Source organism: Stomoxys calcitrans, chromosome 5, assembly GCF_963082655.1.
Source record: "Stomoxys calcitrans chromosome 5, idStoCalc2.1, whole genome shotgun sequence".
NCBI lineage: Eukaryota > Metazoa > Arthropoda > Insecta > Diptera > Muscidae > Stomoxys > Stomoxys calcitrans.
This window is the reverse complement of record NC_081556.1, coordinates 7,497,749-7,521,514: the sequence shown is the minus strand read 5'-3', so window position 1 is coordinate 7,521,514 and position 23,766 is coordinate 7,497,749. Positions and strand designations below refer to the sequence as shown.

Genomic DNA, 23,766 nt, shown 5'->3' with positions numbered 1-23,766 from the left:
GGTCAGATGTCGGGAGGCCTAAAAATACTCACTGTTTCAAATTTCAGCAAAATCGGATAATAAATAAAGCTTTTATGGGCATCAGACCCTTTATCCGTAGATCGGTCTATATAGCTGCTATATCTAAATATAGTCCGATCTGAACCATATTTGAGTCAGCGGTCAGAAAGCCTTAAGCTACTCAATGTTTCAAATTTCATCGAAATCGGTTAACAAATAAAGCTTTTATGGGCTTCAGACCCTTTATCGGCAGATCGGTCTATATAGCAGCTATATCCAAATATGATCCGATTTGACCCGTTCAAGAATTTAACCAGCTTGCATCAAAAAGACGTATCTGTGCCAAATTTCAGCTCAATATCTCAATTTTTGAATTCTGTAGAGTGATTAAAACAGACGGACGGACAGACACACAGAAACCGACGATCCGAAATATATATACTTTGTAGGGTCCGAAATTGATATTTCGTTGTGTTGCAAACGGATTGACTAAATGAATATACCCCTTATCCTACGGTGGTGGATATAATAAAATGTACACAATTAAAGTAAACACCAAATAATTGTTCGTCGTTTAGTTCACGATTTTCTTTTCGTTAACGAAAACAGCTGACTTCAATGATATCGATATTCGTTAAAAATGATTACTGATTGCCAAATTCGTTAACTTTGCTGTTATCGTTTTTTAACTAAACGATTTTCGTTTAAACATTTTACAGAATTGACGGTCGGTTATAGAGACGGGCCATTTCTTGAGATAACACTGGCACTGACATAACACTTATTGTTCAACAAATCGATTTTAAAGTATGCCGCGTGTCTTGTAACACCTTCCTGTTGAAAATACATGTCGCACAGTGGGATGGAGAAAAAAATAAGTAAAAATAATTTTGCCATTTTGGAACGGATAGAGATATCTTCATTTACATGGTTAAAGCTGATGTGTATCTAACTTATATTTAAAATTTCAGGGTCCTAAAAGTTTTAGGGGCCCATTGGTAGGCCTTCATAGTTGGTCACCTCGGCCCTACAAAATTTTTATATCTTCATGTGAAATTTCATGAAGATATCTCTATACGTTCCAAAATGGCAGACTTATTTCCACTTATTATTTTCCCCATCCCACTGGTGTCGTGCAGATCCACATTTTCCAATTAAGGTCAGATACAATCAGTGAGCATATTTTCCATTCACGGCAACGTAACGATTGGCATCGTCGATGAAGAAGTATGGTCCAATGATGCCGCCGGCATGTAAACCGCACCAAACAGCTATTTTTTTGTGGATTGGTGTGCATATGTGGATTTGCAACCGACCAACTACGCATATTTTGCCTATTGTCGAACCCATTAAGTCAAAAATGAGCTTCGTCACTGAAGATGATGATGATGATAACGTTCTTAAAGAAGCGCTCTCCTACTCCTAGTTTCGGTAGTTAATTTTTATGATTTGCAGAAGTTTTTCGTTCGTGTACTTTACCATGATTAAAATGTTGAGCCAAGTTAAAAGTGGCGGTTCGATGATTAGTGTATTCAATGTTGTCAATTCCCCTTTTGGAAAACCTTATACTTTATAGCGTCGCAAATGGATATTTCGATGTGTTTCAAATGGAATGACAAAATAAATATATCACCCCACTCTTCGATGGTGGGTATAAAAATAATTAAATTCTATGGCTAAAAGCTCAATTTTTATATCAATTTTGGCTTTAAAAGAATTTTTCGAGTTAAATGTGGCTTTTAAGACATCAGTAACCTAAAAGCTGATGTTGGATTTGGATTTGTTTTGGTTGATACTCTATACGTTACTGTAAACTCGTATGGTCATATTTGTAATTCTGTGATTCCATTTGAACTTTGGGTTGGCTTGTATACTGAAAATGTTTTATACATCTATTCTCTGCCTTTTAATAATCTTGAGTTGCTGTAGTGAATCCCAGGTAAGACAAAACCTTTCCCCTTTTCATTTTACTATACATTCTTTCTCCAACTTAGTCTGCAAAACGACACTTCAATTTGGAACTGCGCAATGTTACCTGTAGCTCATTTACAGATATTGTTCGCCTAGTGGATTGTGATGTTCGTAAATTGGCCGAAAATCGCTTTGGCATGGATGTTATGTTTTATCTGAATCGCCCAGTGCCTTTGGATGCGGACATTGAAATCCTACTGCATTACCGAGTGCCTAAGAGCACCAGAGTTGTGTCCTTTATTAACATTAAAATGAAAATATGTGACATCCTCCAGCATGCAACCACTGTACCAATTGTTAAGGAGGTTTTAAATGGCTTAGCAAGATTCAGCAATCTTCCCCTAACATGTCCTGTCAAGGGGGTTAGTATCATAGAGTCCCAGCCTTAAATACAACCTATTGAACATTCTGCTTAACTTCTTTGCAGAATGTCATGTACAATGTAACGAATTTGATTATCACGGACAGTATATGCCCCCTATATTCACCAATTGTTGACTTCAACTTGACTGTGAATTTTTATGAGGTGAACCAAATTTGTGCTACATATTTTTTGCAGGGAGCAACAACTCGGAAAACCAAGATTTGAAGGCGAAATAACCAAAGATTTCACAAACCAATATTCAACTATCCGAATTCAAACCCAATATATAAATATCTTCAGTAGGGTGAACTTCTAATTGTTTTATATCGTGTATTAAGTTGACCTATTCAATGTATATCACATTTCTTTTGAGGAAAATAAAATAATTTTTTAATAGTGCCTTGGAAAATGTTTTCGTTTTTTCGATTTTTATACCCACCACCGTAGAATAGGTGGTATATTCATTTAGTCAACCCATTTGCAACATATCGAAATATCAATTTCCGACCCTACAAAGTATATATATTTCGGATCGTCGTAAAATTCTAAGACGATTTAACGATGTCCGTGTGTCGGACTCTACAGCCTTCAAAAATTGAGATATTGAGCTAAAATTAGGCACAGATGCGTCGTTTTGATGCACGCTGGTCATGTTCTTGAACGGGCCTAATCGGACCATATTGGGATATAGCTGCTATATAGACCGTTCTGCCGATAAAGGGTCTAATGCTCATAAGACCGATCTCCCCGATAAAAGGTCTGAAGACCATAAAAGCTTTATTTATAACCCGATTTCGCTGAAATTTGAAACAGTGGGTTATTTTAAGCCTCCCGATATCTGACCTAAATATGGATTAGATCGGTAAAGCTGTCATATAGACCGATCTCCCGATCAAGGGTTTAAATCTCATAAAAGCTTTTTTAATTACCCGATTTCGCTGAAATTTAAAATGATGCGTTATTTTAAGCCTCCCGACATCTGACCTTAATATGGATTAGAGCGGTCTATATTTCGATATAGCTGCCATATAGACCGATGTGCCGATAAAGGTTCTGAAGCCCATAACAGCTTTATTTTGTACACAATTTCGTTGAAATTTGAAACAGTCAGTAGTTTTAAGCCTTCCGACATCTGACCTAAATATGGATTAGATCAGTTAAGCTGTCATATAGACCGATCTCCCGATCAAGAATTTATAGCCCATAAAAGCTTTTTTAATTACCCGATTTCGCTGAAATTTAAAACGATGCGTTATTTTAAGCCTCCCGACATCTGACCTTAATATGGATTAGATCGGTCTATATTTCGATATAGCTGCCATATAGACCGATGTGCCGATAAAGGGTCTGAAGCCCATAAGAGCTTTATTTATTACCCGATTTTGCTGAAATTTAAAACAGTGGGTAGTTTTAAGCCTCCCGACATCTGACTTAAATATCGATTAGATTGGTACAGATCGAACTATATCTAGATATAGCTGTCTTATAGACTGCTCCGCCGATAAAGGGTCTGAAGCACATAAAAGCTTTATTTATTACCCGATTTCGATGAAATTTGAAATAGGGAATTGTCTTAAGCCTCGTGCCATCCGACCATCAGAATTTGCTCCAGATCGGACTATAAATATATATAGCTGTCATATAGAACAATTAAGGGTTTGTCGCCCATAAAAGCTTTAATTATTACCCGATTTCAATGAAATGTGAATCAGTGAGATGTTTAAAGCCTCCCGCCATCTGGCCCAGATATTGTAAAGATCGGACGATATTTTTATATAGGTGTTATATAGACCGATATGCGGATGCGAAGTTTGAAGCCCATAAAAGCTTTATTTATTATCCGATTTTGTTGAAATTTGAAATAGTGAGTTAATTTAAGTCTCCTGACATCCGACCCAAATATGAATCAGATCAGACTATACAGATATAGTTGTCACATATACCGATCTTCTAATTTAGGGTCTTAATCCCATATAAAGCGGATTTCTTGCCTGATTACGATGAAACTGTTACATGTATATGAGCTCTCGGGGCCTGAATAAAATATGATTGTGACCAGCCCCTATTTAGATATAACCAGCCCCTGTTTGGATATAACCAGTGGGGTTATAAGAAAATAGGACGATTATTATATACTTGGTGGTGGGTAAACAAAGATCCGTGCGGCCGAACTTATCACGTGTTTACTTGTTTTAATTTATATTAAAAATATTTCCATACACCAACCTCTCTGCCCAACACACTCTCACCCGACCCGCACCCTAACAACTCCTATTATCCTATCTACCTTTTTCATATGTCAGTTTTTCACTTCATTACAATTATTTTTGGGAGCTCATGCATTCATTCTTGATTTTTTCGTTTGAAACAAAATAATTGCTCAACAAAATTTTATTAATAATTTTGAGAAAAAAAAAAAAATTACAACAAATTTACAGAAATTTCGCAGCACCCACACAACTCTACTCCACTCTATGTCTTTCGCAGGGTAGAGCCCTCAACTTGAAAGAAGGCAAACTTTGTCTGCTGCTCGAAAAAGTTTAGAGTAAAATTAAAGTTAACAATTGGAGCATATATGGGAAAAAGGGCTTCGGTTACAATCAAATTTGTAACATTGTACATTTTGTTCTGCAAATGGCAAAAGAACTGCATTAGGAAATGGACCCTGCTGTGGGAGCAGCTTAAAATGACTTACCCCATGTATGGGACACGAAAATGGCAGATTGCTGACCCTTGCCAATTTATTGAGGATCTCCTTAATCAGCGGTACAGTTGGCACATGGGTCAAGATGTCACAGACCCTTAGTTTGAGATTTAGGAATTTCACTGTCCTTATTCCTTTGGGCAGTCTATAGTGTATCAAGATCTCTATGTCGGTATCTTGGGGCATGTTGCGACTCAGTTCAAACATAGCATTGACGGCGTAACGATTTAGAGCCAATTTTTTAAAATCACAGTTGATTGTTTGTACCAGATCGGTGAACGTATTGTAACTTATATTGTGAAGCTCCACATTAAAAGGCCTTTTTGAGCCCTAAATGTATAGAATGGTCAGCAGAGATGCATGTATTAAGACAAAAAGGAAATACAACGTAAAAGGACTTACTTCGCCTATGCCTAGGCCATTCAAGGCAACTATAAGAAAAAATACTTTACTCTGCATGCCCGCCAACTATTGTTTGTACACAATTGAGAAAAAAAAGAGAAAACAGCCGATGAACCTATGAAAGAAAATAACACTTAATAGAAATTTCCACATCACTGGAAATGGGACAAAAAAAAGCATTTAACTCGATCAAATTATCTATAAAAATAAATATTAAATACATTTTTTTTAAATTGTTATAGGCAACTATTGGGAACACAAACATAATAATTGCAAGACATAGAAACTAAAAAAAAACAACAAAAACAAAAAAAATTTATGAAAAGAGTAAAAAACAATAGAAGTCTTAGCCTTTTCTCAGGCTAAGACTTTAAAGCCCTTGATAGGTCCATACGATAGCTACATCCAAATATGGTCCGGTCTGCACTATATTCGGAAAGGATATGTTGTGGTCTAATAAAACTCACTGTACCAAATTTCAATGAAATTTGGCATTAAATGCGCCTTAAATTTGCGCATCGGTGTATATAATCCCGTATGGCCCATTTCTGAGTCCAACATGCTGTGAAAAGTTTCAGCTTAATGTCTTCAAATTTTAAGACTGCAGCGTGATTTCAACAGACATATGGACAACAGGACGGTCATATATTCCGACGGAAAGGGGAAAAACAAGTAAAAGAGTGCTAAATTCGGCCGGGCCCAATCTTATATACCCTCCACCATGGATCGAATTTGTCAAGTTCTTTGGCCGATATCTCTTTATATAGACAAACAAAGAATAATGGATAAGAATTGCTATGCTATATCAGCTACACTAAGTTATGAACCGATTGGGCCATACATACAAAGTGGAATTAATTGTGCAAAATTTCCGCCAAATCGGATAAGAATTGCTGCCTCTAGAGGCTCAAGAAGTATAATCGGAAGATTGGTTTATATTGGAGCTATATCAGGTTGAAAACTGATTTGAACCACACTTAACAGAGTTGTCAGAAGTCAAAATAAACAAGTAAAAAGGCGTTAAGTTCGGCCGGGCCGAACTTTGGATACCCACCACCTCGGGTGTATATGTAAACCACCTTTCATCAAAATTCGGTGAAAATTTCATACCTTATACTCATATACCTCATACCGATCTGAACTATATACGACACGGATGTCGAAAAGCCGAACATAAGTCATTGTGTCAAATTTCAGTGAAATCGTATTATAAATGCGCCTTTTATGGGGCCAAGACTTTAAATCGAGATATCGGTCTACATGGCAGCTATATCCAAATCTGGACCGATTTGGGCCAAGTTGCATAAAGATGTCGAAGAGCCTAACACTAAGCACTGTCCCAAATTTCGGCGAAATCGGACAATAAATGCCTCTTTTATGGGCCCTAAACCTTAAATCCAGAGATCGGTCTATATGGCAGCTATATTCAAATCTGGACCGTTCTGGGCAAAATTGAAGAAGGATGTCGAAGAGCTTAACCATACTCACAGTCTCAAATTTCAGCGACATCGGACAATAAATGTGGCTTTTATGGCCCCAAAACCTAAAACCTAGATATCGGTCTATATGGCAGCTATATCCAAATCTGGACCGATCTGTGCGATATTGAAGAAGTATGTCAAGGGGCTTAACTTAACTCACTGATCCAAATTTCGGGGACATCGGGCAATAAATGAGCATTTTATGGGCCCAAAACCATAAATCAAGAAATCGGTCTATATGGCAACTATATCCAAATTTGAACCGATTTGGACCAAATTGAAGAAATATATCAAAGGGCCTAACACATCTCACTGTCCCAAATTTCAGCAAAATCGGATAATGAATGTGGCTTTTATGGGCCTTATACTATAAATCGGAGGATCGATCTATATGGCAAATCTGGACCGATCTGAGCCAAATTAACGAAGGATGTCGATGGGCCTTACACAATTCACTGCCCCGAATTTCATCAAAATCGGATAATAAATGTGGCTTTTGTGGGCCTAAGACCCTAAACCAGAGGATCGGTCTATATGGCAGCTATATCCAAATCTGAACCGATCTGGACCATATTAAAGAAACATGTCAAGGGGCCTAAGACAACTCACTGTCCCAAATTTCAGCGAAATCGGACCATAAATGTGGCTTTTGTGGGCCTAAGACCCTAAACCGGAGGATCGGTCTATATGGCAGCTATATCCAAATCTGAACCGATCTGGACCAAATTAAAGAAACATATCAAGGGGCCTAAGACAACTCATTGTCCTAAATTTCAGCGAAATCGGACCATAAATGTGGCTTTTATGGGCCTTAGACCCTAAATCGGCGGATCGGTCTATATGGTGGCTATATCAAGATATAGTCCGATATAGCCCATCTTCGAACTTAGCCTGCTTATGGACAAAAAAAGAATCTGTGCAAAATTTCAGCTCAATATCTCTATTTTTAAAGACTGTAGCGTGATTTCAACAGACAGACGGACGGACATGGCTAGATCGTCTTAGATTTTTACGCTGATCAAGAATATATATACTTTATAGGGTCGGAAATGGATATTTCGATGTGTTGCAAACGGAATGACAAAATGAATATACCCCCATCCTTCGGTGGTGGGTATAAAAACTTGGTGCAAAATTTCAGCCAAATCGGATAACAGTTGCCCCCTTTAGAGGCTCACGAAGTCATATAAGGTTATGAACCGATTTGAACCATAATTGACAGAGTTGTTGAAAGTCAAAATAAAACACTTGATGCAAAATTTCAGCCAAATCAGATAAGAATTGCGACCTTTAGAGCCTCAAGAAGTCAAGATCCGATTTCGATTTATATGGGAGCTATATCAGGTTATGATCCGATTTGGACCATACTAGGCAGAGTTGTTAGAAGTTAAAATAAAATATTGGGTGCAAAATTTCAGCCAAATCGGAAAAAAAATTCGTCCTCTAGATGCTCAAGAAATCAAGATCCGATAACGGTTTATATGGGAGTAATATCAAGTTATGACCCGATTAGGACCGTATTAGGCAGACTTGTTAGAAGTCAAAAAAAAGCTATTGGTGCAAAATTTCAGCCAAATCCGATTAGAATTGCGTCCTCTAGAGGCGAAAGAAAATCAAGATGCGCGAGCGAACATGTTTACCGATTGGGATGATATGGTTATGAAATGAAATGTATTAAAGAGTAAAGTTAGTTCTTGGCTTTTAACTAACACCCTAAGTATTATGGGGTTATTTTAATAACCCCTGGATAACCACCGCTGAAATTTTTTTTCTGATGTTCTCGCCAGGATTCGAACCCAGGCGTTCATTGTCATAGGCGGCCATGCTAACCTATGCGCGCTTCGGTGGCCTCCGCTCCGATCCTGATATAACTAAAGCTGGCAAACTATCGATAATAGCAAATTGGTATACAATTTTGGGGTCAAGTAACCTGGGGGGACGCCCCATCCCAAAACCCACCCGAGCGAACATGTTTACCGATTGGGATGATATGGGTATCAAATGAAATGTACTAAAGAGTAAAGTTAGTTCTTGGCTTTTAAATAACACCCTAAGTATTATGGGGTTATTTTAATAACCCCTGGGATAACCACCGCTGAAATTTTTTTTCTGATGTTCTCGCCAGGATTCGAACCCAGGCGTTCATTGTCATAGGCGGCCATGCTAACCTATGCGCTACGGTGGCCTCCGCTCCGATCCTGATATAGCTAGAGCTGGCAAACTATCGGTAAGCAAATTGGTATAAAATTTTGGGTTCAAGTTACCTGGGGGACGCCCCATCCCAAAACCCACCCGAGCGGACATGTTTACCGATTGGGATGATATGGGTATCAAATGAAAGGTATTAAAGAGTAAAGTACGTTCTTGGCATTTAAATAACACCCTAAGTATTATGGGGTTATTTTAATAACCCCTGGATAACCACCGCTGAAATTTTTTTCTGATGTTCTCGCCAGGATTCGAACCCAGGCGTTCATTGTCATAGGCGGCCATGCTAACCTATGCGCTACGGTGGCCTCCGCTCCGATCCTGATATAGCTAGAGCTGGCAAACTATCGGTAATAGCAAATTGTGTATAAAATTTTGGGTTCAAGTAACCTGGGGGGACGCCCCATCCCAAAACCCACCCGAGCGGACATGTTTACCGATTGGGATGATATGGGTATCAAATGAAAGGTATTAAAGAGTAAAGTACGTTCTTGGCTTTAAAAATAACACCCTCAGTATTGGGGGAATCCCCCACCCCCAAAAACACCACCCAACAGGACACTTACCGAAAGATATTTAAAAGTTGAATACAAATTTTACATTAACATTTATTCGTTGGTGTTTGAGGGGCCTCCCCACCCCCCAAAACCACCCAGCATAACACATTTACCGATTGCGACAATATGGATATCAACTGAAAGGAACTTAAAAGCAGAGTAAAAAGCTGATATAAAAATATATTCCTTGGTGTCTGAGGCGCATCCCCCCACCCTCATCCCATTCACCCCTCAACAATATATATTTACCAATTGGGACAATATGGATATGAAATGAAAGTTGAGTACACATCTGTTATAAGAATTTGGTCCAAAGCTAAAAACCCTCAAAATGGGCATGAATATCCATTGCCAGGACTTGACTACAAATCTGCTATACACATTAGGGACAGACTCTGGGGCAGGGTCTGGAACAGACCCACCCACGTAATACCTTTCAATTGGACTGTAGTTCCATCGGAATAGTATGGGAATTAAAGCAAAGGTCTATGAAAGTAGAGTTCAAATTTAATGTTCATATAAAGAATTCGAGTATCTGAGTTACGTCATGTCGTTTAGCAGGACTTGTATATCGCGACAGTAAAGGACTAAACTAAATTGTCTTTTGAGACGTAGCGTCGGGGGCGACCGCCCCACGCTACATTCCCCTCAATCAAGACATACTTGTGGACTGGCAAAAAGGGGCTGCGTTCTGATACCTGTTTTATGGCCAAATGTTTCAGGGACGCCTAAACTCCCCTTAAACCACACATATTGGGTTGCCCAAAAAGTAATTGCGGATTTTTCATGTAGTCAGCGTTGACAAATTCTCTCTCTGTAATTGCATTCTTTCTTCTCTCAGTTATCAGCTGTTAATTTTAGCTTGCTTTAGAAAAAACGTGTAAAAGTATATTTGATTAAAGTGCATTCTAAGTTTTATTAAAAATGCATTTACTTTCTTTTAAAAAATCCGCAGTTACTTTTTGGGCAACCCAATATATACCTATATGTAGCTCAAGTGTGGTTTTTGGGAATAGAGAATATCCACTTTCGGGGCAAAAGATTTGGCTACTCCAAAACCAAAAGAATGAAGTAGATCTAACATCCAAACTTTATTGGGCGGACCCTCAAAAATGCCAGATCTCGGAAATGGGCGGGGTGATTTAACGAAAATCGGAAATTTGGTATCCCTATTTAAAGTGAGATATCTAGGGGGTTCGCCCCACCTTCAAAACCCGACAAATGGAAATATAAATCAATAATGATAAAATGGGGTATTTGAGACTAGAGAGGCCCGGGGGTCCGCCTCACCCCCAAAAATACCCCCATACCGGACTTATTTACTGTCCATAGCAATATAAGGCTCAAATAAAAGGTATTTGGGAGTACAGCACCTATATGATATCCACCTTAAGGCGAAATATCTAAAAGGCACACAAACAGGACTTACTTCCTGATAGTATACGGCTCAGATAAAATAAGGGAGTGAAAGAAGGCGCAGCGGAGCGGACCCTGTTCAGTTAGTAGATATATATATATCTATATATATAACCCGATTTTCACTCCTAAAGCCACTGCAAGCGCATTTATGGGCCAATCTTGCCAAAATTGTGTACAACGCTTTCCTCAATGACCACTACAATATCTAAGAAGTTTGGTCGAAATCGGTTCAGATTTAGATATTGCTTCCATATATATGTTCATCAGATTTTTGGTAATTTGCAATAATGTCATCATTTGTCAATCGTAGTTATTATAGCTTAAACATATTTGCTCGAAATTTGATACGGATTGTTTAACTACCCATTCAAAAACTTCCGCCGAGGTCTATCAAAATTGGTTCAGAATCAGATATAGCTTCCACTTTATTATAATGGGGTATGTGTAGGGTTTTATACAGTCGGCACCGCCTGAAGTTTGGTTTTCCTTACTGGTTTTAAACATAGGCAGGTTGGTTGAGTTCAAAGATGGGCTATATTAGACTTTGTCTTGTTTAAGCCCCTATATATACTGATCTGCCAATTTAAGGCTCTGAGCCCACAGAACGGCGCATTGATAATCCAATTTTGATGCAATTTCTTGAGTTAAATTAAACGCCTTAACTTTTGCGGGTGGCCACCGTAGCCCAGAGGCCAGCATGTCCGCCTATAACGCTGAACGACTGGGTTCGAATCCTGGCTAGAACATCAGAGAAATATTTTCAGCGGTGGTTATCCCCTCCTAATGCTGGCGACATTTGTGAGGTACTATGCCTTGTTAAAACTTCTCTCCAAAGAGATGTCGCTCTGCGGCACGCCGTTCGGACTCGGCTATAATAAGAAGGCCCCTGAAAAGTTTGCCCGTGTTCCTTAATGGTATGTTCATGGCCGCATGCATTTGGCCGGATAAAATTTGCATTTGTTACCCGATTTCGCTTCGGCCCGTAAAAGCGCAGTCATTACACGATTTCGGTGAAATTTTGCATTGTGAACTGTATTTGACATCTCGGGCGTATATGGTGCACCTATATTTTGATACAGCTGCAATGTAGAATGATCTCACGATAGAAGGTCTGGGGCGCACCCGAAAAATAAGGTATATTTTAACCTATATCGTTGAAATTTTTAACGGTGAGTTGTATAAGGCCCTATGATATACGAGCTGACATCCGAGGTCCATATGGGGCTGCCTTATAGACTAAACCCGCGAATTCGTCTACAAGCAATTCTTCCTATGATATAGTGGGCAATATGTCCAAAACTAAAATCAAGATCTCTCCACCTAAACTGTGAATAGCAAAGACTATAAATTCCCATACCAATGTAATGTCGATTATTGTGAAATCTCTTAGTCATATAAATTCAATTGTTCTCGTGTTCTGCTTTTTTGATTGTTAATGGAGATCATTTTTCGCTGATTTGGCAACATAAGCCCATTAAGTTTTTTCTGCAATTTTTCCATTAGAAGTATAGACATGATTGAATATTTTTCTAAATATAGATGATTACCAAATGATTTTCAAACTGCTGTGTGTGTGGCAGAGTATTGTTTCTTAATCAATTATAAAGTCATTAGGGAGCCAACTAATTTTCTAAAAATTTTAAGTTACACACTTCAAAAACATTCTTTAAAAGTTTCCACATTAAAAATGTTGTTTTGGAAATTTTTTTATCTTTTTCTTATTCTTAAATCCCACAATCCTGGCCCGGTGAGAAGGTTTTCAATTCTTGATTACCCTAGTTCAATTTAATTTCATTTGAATTCCTTTACACTGTCTTCTAGGCTGCCAAGCGTATGGTCACCTTAAAATTTGAAAGCTTAAAATGTTTCAATTACAGTGGTTTGATAAAGCAACATTATTGTAGTTTAACAAAACTCGAACGCGGTTTGTATGCAGTTCATCTAGATTTTGAGCTGTATCGTGATTTACCTCGGAATGCTGAAATGCATATCAAAATTCAAGTTAAACCGCCAGTGGGTGATCAAATTATGAATTTCATGGATATCAAGCTGAACATTTGCGATTTTCTAAGCAATAATATGCCAAATCCCATTGGTATAAGTGTGATAACAGAGATAAGAAGGGTTGCTAATTTGCCCTACTCGTGTCCCATTAAAGGGGTGAGATTTGTTTTTTCTTTGCTAGAAAGCAAATTGTAATGTATGATTCTTTTACATTATAGAACTTTGCATACACCATCAAAAATTCCACATTTTCAAACAAGATATTGCCACCCTATACACCGCAATTTATAAAATTCAACTTTTCTTTGAACTTGTTTGCGGACAGCGAACCTATGGCTCAAATTTTGTTGCAAGGTTCCACAGGTCGATGAATGTGAGAAATGATGATCGCTTGGCCTAATGGGATACAGAGATATTTGCCTTTGAAAAATATTTTTTTTTTTTTTTGGCGGTACCAATTTTAGATTTGAATTGTTTCCTCTTCTTACTCCCATTAGTTCAATAAAATGTTAATATTTGGCTAAATTTGTGAGTTTTTGGTCTGCAAGCGATTCAATTGTGGGTTAGGGCATCAAACTGGCTTCTACAGTAAACATAGCAAATGCAAATTTGGCCATGAACATTTCATTAAGGAACATTGGCAAACTTCTCACATATCAATGAGTGATATTGAGTTGCCCAAAAAGTAATTGCGGATTTTTCATATAGTCGGCGTTGACAAATTTTTTCACAGCTTGTGACTCTGTAATTGCATTCTTTCTTCGGTCAGTTATCAGCTGTTATTTTTTGCTTGCTTTAGAAAAAAGTGTAAAAAAAGTATATTTGATTAAAGTTCATTCAAAGTTTTATTAAAAATGCATTTACTTTCTTTTAAAAAATCCGCAATTACATTTTGGGCAACCCAATATATGATTCAAATTTAAGCTCAATGATAAGGACCTCCTTTTTATAGCCAAGTCCGTCGCACAAGCCATAACCTTTTTACGTTCAGTGGTTCTTTTCTCCTGACGTCCTGGAATACCATAGTGTACCGGAAGCCAAGTCAACGCCATGTCACGAGCCCGTAAGTTACGCAGGGACTCCAAATATTCTGCAACGGACTCAGAAAAAAATAAAAATTGGTATCAATCACGAAATTAATTGATCGAATTAATTTTTTAACTGAAAATGCTTCCATCACGAAAATAGAAATATCAATCACCATTTTTGAAAAAATAATTGAAAAAATATTCAATAAAAAAATTCCATATTCAATTAAAAAAAATAATTGAAATTTAAAAAAAAATTTAATTAATCTCTTAATTGATCCAATAAAAAAATGATTGAAACTTTCAATTAGCTTTTTAATAAATCCAATTAAAAAAAATAGAAGTATCCTTTCTTATCCAAACCATGGAACATATTGTGTATACCATTATAAAGAGTAGGACATCCAGCGAACTGCTCAAATACAAACAGCATTCCTATATGAAGGGAAGGTCGGTGGAGACTGTCCTGGACGAGGTTGTGCATAAAATAGAAGAATTCTTCAATGCCACGTCGTACACATTGGCGGTACGCATTGACTAGGTGTTTTACAATGTGCAGACAGACACATTGATCCAATCCTTAGACAAGTACCGGGTGGACCGGGATAAGCCATATGCTAAGGAACAGGTCGATAAACTGCGGATCCCATGACATAAATATAAGATTCAGGCACAGGGGCATTTTATCGCCACTACTTTGGGTGATCACCATAAATAACTTATTGCGGATGCTGACTGAGGAGCGATTTGAACCCGTCTTCTATGCAGATGATCTCATAATACTTCTTATGGCTAAGAATCCAAACGAGTTATGCAGTAGGGCCGAAAGGGTCTGGTATGTGACATATGACTGTGCTAGACCCAGGCGTCTCAATGTTAACCCAAAGAAGACGAGGAAGATGAAGGTAGGCCAATTTGACGCACCACGTTTCCTCAACAAAACGATTTCGTTATCTGACAAATTAAAATACTCAGGAGTGGTCTTGGATAGGAAACTTAATTGGAAGTTTCACATTCAGGAGCGTACTAAGAAGGCTCACAGATGTTGGGTACTATGTAGACGGGCCTCGTAGGCTCGAAATGGGGCCTGAATCCGAGGCTAATTCACTGGCTCAACAGCAGCGTGATCAGACCAATACTTACTTACGCCTCAGTTGTTTGGTGGACTGCTATGGAGAAAAAGTGCAACATAAAGACCATACAACAAATTCAGAGAACATGTTGTCTTGACATAGGCGAAGCGATGAGGACCACGCCCTGGAGACTATTCTAGATATCCGACCCATTGACATACAGATTTCCTGTGAGGTAGCCACTACGGCTATGACACTTAAGGCGATGGGAGAATAGATTGAGGATGGGAACAGCTCATTACATCGCGGTATAATTGAGGTGACGTTAGGAAACCTAGAGGTTTCCGATCGGATACCTGAGATGAAACTTGAGGTCGAGTGCGAGGCACTGCCGCAAGCGGCACACACTTGCATTGACGGAATCCTAGTTTTGTCATTTGGAAGATCATGTTACACGGATGGATCAAAGCTAGAGCGCAGAGTAGGCCTGGGAGTCTACATTGACAACCCAGAGACTGAGATCTATTTTAGACTGCTTGACCATAACACGGTCCTGCAGTCGGAAATCCGGGCGATCATGGAATGCGTGAGGTGGTGTGGTGCTAACGCAAGGACGTCGAGTGTGAACATTTTAATGGACATTAGAATTGCCTTCGTGGCAATAACAACCAGGACGATAAGGTCACGAACAGTCTTGCAGTGTAAAAAGGAGATTAACGCCTGCTCTGAGGATGGCACAATCCGCATCGTTTGGGTGCCGGGCCATCACGGAGTAAGGGAGAATGAAAGGGCAGATGATTTGGCGGTGAAGGCAAGAGGACTGCCGCCAATAAACTTGGTTAACCCGAAGCCTTTCGGGTCAACACAGTCCGAGTTACGAGCGTAGGCTAAGATTACTGGCTTAGGTGTATGTCCATAGTGGCATGGGGCGGATCAATATCCGCACCCTCTTTTCAACCTAACCTATCCTAACCTTATGTTAATGGTGATTTTCATAGAAATCGGTTCAGATTTAGATATAGCTGTCATACATGTACATCGTCCGATTTTCACATCTTGCCAAAATCGTGCACAACGATTTCCTAGACGACTACCACCATCTTTAGGAAGTTTGGTCGAAATCAGTTCAGATTTAGATATAGCTCCCATAAATGAAAGGAATGTTCATGGGCAAATTTGCATTTGCATACATGCTCTTCAGATTTTGGGTAATTTGCAATAATGTTGTCATTTGTCAACCGTAGTTTTTGCAGTTTGAACATTTTTGCTCGATTATTTAATACCCCATCTGAAAACTGGTTAAATAACAATTGTTGGAGGTCTTAACAAAACACTTCGTGCAACGTTGCAGCCAAATAGGACAAGAATTGTGTTTTCTAGAGGCTCAAAAAGCCATATCGGGAGATTGGTTTATATGAGACCTATGTCAGGTTGTTGACCGACTTGAATCGTGCTTAGCACAGAATTCAAATCGGGACTTCAGAAGTCAATTCGGGACAAGAAGTCAAATCGGGAGATTGGATTATGGAAGCTATATCAAAATCTGAACCGAATGGCAATTCCCATCGATCTACGGACGGAAGGACGGACATGATTAGATGAACCTAAAATGTCAAGACGATCCAGAATATAAAGGGTGATTTTTTAAGAGAGGTAGGAAAGTTTTTCAAAATAAAAAACACATAAAATTCTGAAAAATGCATGAAATGAAATCATATTTCAATCGATAGTACGGTCCATATAATTTAATGTTTGAAGATTATTTCTTGCAAATGTTGAACGTGCCTATGCCTCAAATGATCCATCCGCTTAGCCGAATTTTGTCATACTCTTTCCAATATTTGGGCCGGTATCTCTAGAAAAAATGCTTCAATGTTGTCTTCGAATGCGTCAATTGAGTCTAAAGGCGTTAAATCGATCGATCTAGGCGGCGAATTGACCGGTCTCGAACGTGAAATAAAATGTTCACTGAACTCGCCTCTCAATTCGCGTCCATTGTTACGCGTAATGTGTGCCATGTAAAACCGGCTTGTCGAAACTACATGTCATGCAAATCAAGCTCTTCCATTTTGACCAAAAAAAGTTGGATATCGTCTCACAATAGCGCTCACCATTCACAGCTACGTTACCAATCGCATCATCATTGAAGAAGTACGTTCCAATGATGCCACCAGCCCATAATCCGCATCAAACTGTAACATTTTCTGGATGCATTGTTAGCTCTTGCAATGTTTCTGGATGATCTTAACTCCAACATCGACAATTCTGCTTAGTTACATATTGATTGAGCCAAAAATTACCTTCGTCCATCAAATTGAAGAAGCGAGCTATGAACTTTCTCAACAGAGCACGCATTTTGATAATAAAATTCTATAGTTGGGAAGCGTTGTTCATTTGGAAGACGATTCATGGTTAAATTATAGACCAAACTGGAGATGTTTGACAGTGAAACAAAGATAATAGCTAGAAAAAAAACCATCCTTATATACTTTATGGGGTTGCAGATCAATATTTCGAGGTTTTACAAATGGAATGACTAGGTTAGTAGACCCTCCATCCTATGTAGGTGGTTAAAAACTTATTGCTCTCTCATTTTCAACAATCTTTTTGTTGTTGCAGCAAACTTTTTTTGCTGTTTTTACAAACAGTTTTCTATGAGAGTAACAACATTTGTGAGGTATTAAGCCATGAAAGTTTCTTTTTAAAGAGATATCGCACTGCAGCATGCTGTTCGGATTGGGCTTTATAATGGAGGAGCTGTATTGGAAATCATACATTGATATGTGAGAAATTTGCTTCTTAATGGAATGTTGCTGGCAAAATTTGCTTTTACGTTTTTTTTTAACAATTGTCTGCAAAATCTTAATATCTTATAATCTGTTCAATTGAAGTCTCCAAAAAAATTTCAATTTTTTATTCACTCTCAAAAATTTATTTCAAATCAATTATGAAAATTGAAAAATTACCAAACACTGCAATTATTATGAAAAATTAAAAAAATTTAGTTGACATTTGATTCAAGAATTTCGATTAAGACTGACATGGAAGTTACGAAACTTGCTTTCTAAATCCTTGCAATTGAAATTTGGCAACCATTTTTTGTTTATCATAAAAGTTCAGGGTGCAATTAAAATAGATCGCGGGTGTATAACGGGGAAACAAATCATCTGAAACACTTAAATTTGTAACATTGTACATGACATTCTGCCGGAATAGAAAGAGAAAAAAACTCCTTGTATTTAAGCTTTTGTAATGAATTTCACCACAACTTACCGCCTTAACAGGACACGACCATGGTATGTTACTGGAGCTGGTAACCCTTTTCATAATTTCCTTGGCCAAAGGCACCGATAGCACTTTGGTCAACACATCACATACTCTCAGTCTAAAGTCAAAGAATTTTATGGCTTTGGCCGCCCTTTCGGCCTTAATGAAGAGCATAGCGTTTACATCGATATTGGAGGGCATCTGACGTGTCAATTCGAACATGACATTGATAGCATAACGACTTCGCTCCACTCTTTGAAAATCACATGAGGTGTGCTTTAAAATGTCCGTTAATCCTTTGCAGGTGATGTTGTGCACTTGTAATTCAAAACCACTCTTAGAAAGAGAGATAAAATGAGATAATGGGCTTCGAACACTGCTTTTGTGTCTTAGTCTTGGTTTCACACTAGGCAATTTTACTTACAGCAATTCTCAATTTGTACGAGAGAGAGAGAGAGAGCTATCTCTCTCCTCAACAACACAGGAATTGCTACATTTAAAATTGCCTAGTGTAACTCTGGAACTAGATAAGGATATTGAAAATGGTATTCTTTTCTCCAGTGCCAATGTAGGCTTACCTGGGCTGTTTTCCACGCAAACAACGCCAACAATAAGGCAAACAGAATTCTTTGTGTCATTTTCAAAATGAGTTGCTACAAACAATGCCATTTAAACACAAATATACCTACCATAGAACTTAACTCGTTAAGCATCAGTACAAAAACTAAAACAACTAAGTCAGTATAGTTTAGTATTCGTTGAAATTATTGGAGTACATTGGGACGATTCGAAACTTGGTAATACATGCCACACATTGGCAATTTCCTCAGAATGAAAGGCAGTTTAGACAAAAATTAGTACTCAACGTTCATAATTTCAGCCACAACGAACTTCTAGGAGATCGAGAAATCTTATCGGCTGATCGGGTTATATGAAAAATTTCAAGCAGGTATTTGGGCATACTTCATATACCACATTTAAACTAAATAAAGCAAAATGTAGGCCCTAACCTGGGCACTGTCCGAGCCCTGGTCAGCTGGTGACCTTGTGCCAGGGAGCGCCTGCAATGCACACCACAGAGTCTGGGAAAGCACGGATACCAGGGGTGAGTGAACTCGAACCCATGACCTTCGCACCGGTAATCCGAGCTCTCAGCTGATATTCAGCTACTGTCTAAGCAGATAGTTTAGGTATCGAACATGAATAATATTCCATATCGAACATGAATAATAGTCCATATGGAACATGAATAATAATCCATCTGGCTAAGAACAAGCCTCATTTACTGACTTAGTGCCTCATTTGATGACTTAGTCTCTTTTTATACTCTACCAGTGATATGCCAAACAATAAGCCAATTAAAACATTGAACATCTATTTTTAGTTATAACTTTCAAAGTATCTTAATGATCGCTAATAACCAAATTAAAAGTTTAACGATCAAATTAAAAGGGTATTTATGGTCAATAGTGATTAAATTAAAATATAAAGACAGGGCATATAAGAGAGAATGAGAGAGATATTTTTTAGAATGGAAATTCAAAGTTAGGGGGCTAGTATTAGGTTAGCAGATCTACATCCTAAAAAGGCTAAAAGCTAAAAGTGTTCCATGTATACCCTTAGATTCTCCGAACATATCATCACATCTAATACCTCCTCCCTTATCCTATTAACAATGGTAGCGGTGTTACCAATATTAAGTGTTATTAGGTCGTCATTATTCAAGAACTCTGCAACTTCACCACGTGTACAAAAATATTGACAATATTGTTGTCAACGAGGCATTGTTGGCAAAGCTTCAATTAATAAACCATCAACCCATTTCGAGTATTTAATCCTCAATTACAATATATAAAATTAATAGAAAATTGTTGACCATTTATTGCTATTTTTGTTTATCTTTTATTGACTTTTACTCCAAATATCAATGACATTTCCGTGGATCATTTCAGTGAAAAAAAAGCATTTAAAAAAATGTTGCGCATTTATCTTTTAATAATCATTTTATTATGGCATTTTTCCAACGAAATGGTAAGTTTCCCATATAATTCCCCAAATGTTAGCCTAAATTGCCATAGTTAATGAAATGCATCAACAGGCCGCGAAAAAGACCCTTAATGTGGAATTATACAACTTAAGCTGCAGCTATTACACGGAACTTGTTAAGCAATTCTCTTGCGATTTTCGAAAACTGGCGACAGGTATCTTCGCTTTAAACGCCAACTTGGTATTGAATCGATCATTGGCCAAAAATGCCGAGGTGGCCATAACCATAGCTGTGAATTTACCAGGGCAAACCAAAAAGATTCAAGTTTTAGATGTGAAGCTCAAAGTTTGTGATATTCTAAGCAATATGGGTAAGGTGCCAATGATTAAGAAGCATTTTAATGAGCTAATGAGAAGCAGTACCTTGCCTATTCTATGTCCAATAAAGGGAGTGAGTTGGAAATCATAGAAATATTAACCTATAAAAACCCTAACATGGATTTTTCTTTTCTTTTTCTCGATAGAACGTTTTGTATAAAATCAATAATTATACCATCACCAATGATTTTTTCCCCAACTATACGCCAGTTATGAATTTTAATTATACTGTCGATTTTTATGAAAGTAATAATAGGCTAGTTTGCAAATACTTCCTGGCAGGAGCTACGGTGGCTAGAAACTAAATGGAGATGCATCGGAGGTGTTGCTGCAGCTCACCTATGAATATCGTATTCATTTTTTTTATTAAATTTTAAAAAATATGCAAATAAAGAACCTCTTCAAGGTCAAGAAATGTAAAATGATTGCCTTTAAATACAAAATGGGAAAAAATAATAATTCCAAACCCTCAAGTAAATCATTCCTTAGCGATTTAAGTTGAGCTGAATCTAATACATATAAAACGAAGTTTACAACAGATTTTGTCAAAGTTTTCATTTTCATAAGTTTTAGTCAAAGTTTCATAAAAATTTCTCGGAAATTTTTTCATTTGAAAATTTAATTGAAAATGTTAAAGTTTTCAATTAAAAAATTAATTGAATCATTAATTTTTTTAATTGAATCCGGATTTTTTTCAATTACGATCGTGATCGAAATTTAGGAAATTTTTGATTACAAAATTAATTGAATCAATAATTTTTGTAATTGAATCAGGATTTTTTTTTTCAATTACGATCGTGATTGAAAAATTAATTGATTCAATCTTTTTTGCATTGAAACTGAAATTTTTTGTAATTTTTAATTAAAATATTAATTGATTAAATCATTTGTTGATTGAATGTGATTGAAAATTGTATCATTCGCAATTAAACAATAACGGCCTAACTCACCAACTTTTTATACCCTCCACCATAGGATGGGGGTATACTAATTTCATCATTCTGTTTGTAACACCTCAAAATATGCGTCTGAGACCCCGTAATGTATATATATTCTTGATCGTCATGTCATTTAAAGACGATCAAGCTATGACCGTCCGTTCGTCCGTCTGTCTGTCTGTCGAAAGCACGCTAACTTTCGAAGGAGTAAATCTAGCCGCTTGAACTTTTGCACGAATACTTTTTATTAGTCGGTTGGGATTGTAAATGGGCCAAATCGGTCCATGTTTGATATAGCTGCCATATAAACCGATCTTGGGTCTTGACTTCTGGAGCCGCTAGAGGGCGTAATTCTCATGCGATTTGACTGCACGTAGTGTTTTGGTATCACTTTCGACAACTGTGTTAAGTATGATTCAAATCGGTTCATAATCTGGTATATAAACCGATCTGGGATCTTGATCTTCTTGAACCAATAGAGCGCGCAATTCTCATCCGATTTCGCTGAAATTTTGCATGAGGTGTTTTGTTATTTCTTCCAATAACTTTGTTAAGTATAGCGCAAATCGGAACATAACCTGATATAGCTGCTATATAAACCCATCTGGGATCTTGACTTCTTGAGCCCCTAAAAGGCGCAATTCTCATTCGATTTGACCGAAATTTTGTACAATGGCTTCTCTCATGACCTTCAACATACAATACGTGTCTAATATGGTCTGAGTCGGTCAATAGTTTGATACAGCTCCCATATAAAGCTATCTCCCGATTTTGCTTCTTGAGTCCCAACATGGCGCAATTCTTATCCGAATGAACTGAAATATTACACTCGACAACTCGACAAATGCGATCCATGGTGGAGGGTATATAAGACTCGGCCCGGCCAAACTTAGCACGCTCTTACTTCTTTTTTTTTATCACTTGATTTGTTCGCAAATTAATTGAAAACAGCTAATTTTATAAAGGAATAAGAGTTGTTTGCAATGAATTGGCGAATGAATCGAGTGACAAAAGAAATTTAGTGGTCTAGGTAGTACATTTTTCTATCATTATTTAATTGAATTGGAACATTTTTTAGACTCAACAGCACAGTTATGACCGTCCGTTTTTGAAAAAGTCTATCAGCTCGAAATTTTGATAACTGTTTTCTATATGCAGAAGATTTGTATGCCAGGAGATTTAGATATGTGAACCATGTTAGATCGATATTAAAGGTGAGCTCATATAGCGCGCTTTTCTCAAAAATGTTAATGTAATATTTTTAATTAATCCAATTAAAAAATTAATTGGATATTTCTAAAATTCCAATATTTTTTTTAATAGGATCAATTAAAAAATTAATTGAAAAATTCAAAAATTTTAATCATAATTTTTAATTGGATCAATTAAAAATTTCAAAAATTTTCAATCATTTTTTTAATTGACTATGCAATTTTTTTCAATTGAAAATTTTCTCAATCACTTTTTTCAAAAACTGTGATTGATACTATCATTTTCGTTATTGAAGCAGTTTGAATTAAAAAATTAATTGGATCAATTAATTTCGTAATTGAAACTGATTTTTTTTTTCTATATAGAAAATCTTGGCCACATTTTTTGAAAAACACATAAAATTCAAAACAAAAATGCATGAAATCTTTATTTGAATCGATAGTCCGGTCCATAAAGTTTGTTGTTTGAAGATTTTTTCATGAAAATTTTGACCGTGACTGCGCCTCAAATAGCCCATCCGCTGCTCATTGAACTCGCCTCCCAATAAGTCCCTTGTTAGGTGTGCTGTGTGCTATGCGTCACCGTCTTCTTGAAACCACATGTCATGCAAGTCAAGCTCTTGCTTTTTGGGCAAGAAAAAGTTGGATATCATCTCACGATAGCGCTCACCAATCACATTTACGTTACGATTCGTATCATCTTTGAAGAAGTACGGTCCAATGATGCCACCAGCCCATAAACAGAATTGGATGCATTGGTAGGTCTTGCAATGAT

The 23,766-nt window shown here is 37.4% G+C and overlaps 4 protein-coding genes across 4 annotated transcripts; 3 read left to right on the top strand and 1 right to left on the bottom strand.

Moving 5' to 3' along the window:
* Positions 1-1,879: 1,879 nt before the first annotated feature.
* LOC131997683 (uncharacterized) lies at positions 1,880-2,360 on the top strand. The gene is made up of 2 exons (XM_059368909.1): positions 1,880-1,939; positions 1,995-2,360. The coding sequence occupies exons 1-2, from the start codon at positions 1,880-1,882 to the stop codon at positions 2,358-2,360; spliced, it is 426 nt and encodes a 141-aa protein (XP_059224892.1).
* A 2,435-nt stretch (positions 2,361-4,795) lies between these two features.
* On the bottom strand, positions 4,796-13,002 carry LOC106086493 (uncharacterized). The gene is made up of 4 exons (XM_013251188.2): positions 12,982-13,002; positions 5,442-5,507; positions 5,031-5,369; positions 4,796-4,963 (listed from the first exon to the last, which is right to left on the bottom strand). The coding sequence occupies exons 1-4, from the start codon at positions 13,000-13,002 to the stop codon at positions 4,808-4,810; spliced, it is 582 nt and encodes a 193-aa protein (XP_013106642.2). The 3' UTR covers positions 4,796-4,807.
* A 70-nt stretch (positions 13,003-13,072) lies between these two features.
* On the top strand, positions 13,073-13,481 carry LOC131997682 (uncharacterized). The gene is made up of 2 exons (XM_059368908.1): positions 13,073-13,266; positions 13,329-13,481. Exons 1-2 carry the CDS (start codon positions 13,090-13,092, stop codon positions 13,479-13,481), a joined length of 330 nt encoding a protein of 109 aa, XP_059224891.1. The 5' UTR covers positions 13,073-13,089.
* A 4,928-nt stretch (positions 13,482-18,409) lies between these two features.
* On the top strand, positions 18,410-21,147 carry LOC131997680 (uncharacterized). The gene is made up of 4 exons (XM_059368906.1): positions 18,410-18,507; positions 20,431-20,509; positions 20,577-20,915; positions 20,989-21,147. The coding sequence occupies exons 1-4, from the start codon at positions 18,464-18,466 to the stop codon at positions 21,145-21,147; spliced, it is 621 nt and encodes a 206-aa protein (XP_059224889.1). The 5' UTR covers positions 18,410-18,463.
* The last annotated feature ends 2,619 nt before the right edge of the window (positions 21,148-23,766 follow it).

Coding starts and splice junctions, on each gene's coding strand:
- LOC131997683 (XM_059368909.1), top strand. CDS start 1,880: ATGTTTTATACATCTATTCTCTGCCTTTTAATAATCTTGAGTTGCTGT. Junction 1,940..1,994: donor GTTGCTGTAGTGAATCCCAG/GTAAGACAAAAC, acceptor TCTCCAACTTAG/TCTGCAAAACGACACTTCAA.
- LOC106086493 (XM_013251188.2), bottom strand. CDS start 13,002: ATGTTGCTTTATCAAACCACT. Junction 5,508..12,981: donor TGTTGCTTTATCAAACCACT/GTAATTGAAACA, acceptor TACAAACAATAG/TTGGCGGGCATGCAGAGTAA. Junction 4,964..5,030: donor TTTCGTGTCCCATACATGGG/GTAAGTCATTTT, acceptor TGCCATTTGCAG/AACAAAATGTACAATGTTAC.
- LOC131997682 (XM_059368908.1), top strand. CDS start 13,090: ATGCATATCAAAATTCAAGTTAAACCGCCAGTGGGTGATCAAATTATG. Junction 13,267..13,328: donor ACTCGTGTCCCATTAAAGGG/GTGAGATTTGTT, acceptor TTTACATTATAG/AACTTTGCATACACCATCAA.
- LOC131997680 (XM_059368906.1), top strand. CDS start 18,464: ATGAATTTCACCACAACTTACCGCCTTAACAGGACACGACCATG. Junction 18,508..20,430: donor CTTAACAGGACACGACCATG/GTATGTTACTGG, acceptor GGATCATTTCAG/TGAAAAAAAAGCATTTAAAA. Junction 20,916..20,988: donor TTCTATGTCCAATAAAGGGA/GTGAGTTGGAAA, acceptor TTTTCTCGATAG/AACGTTTTGTATAAAATCAA.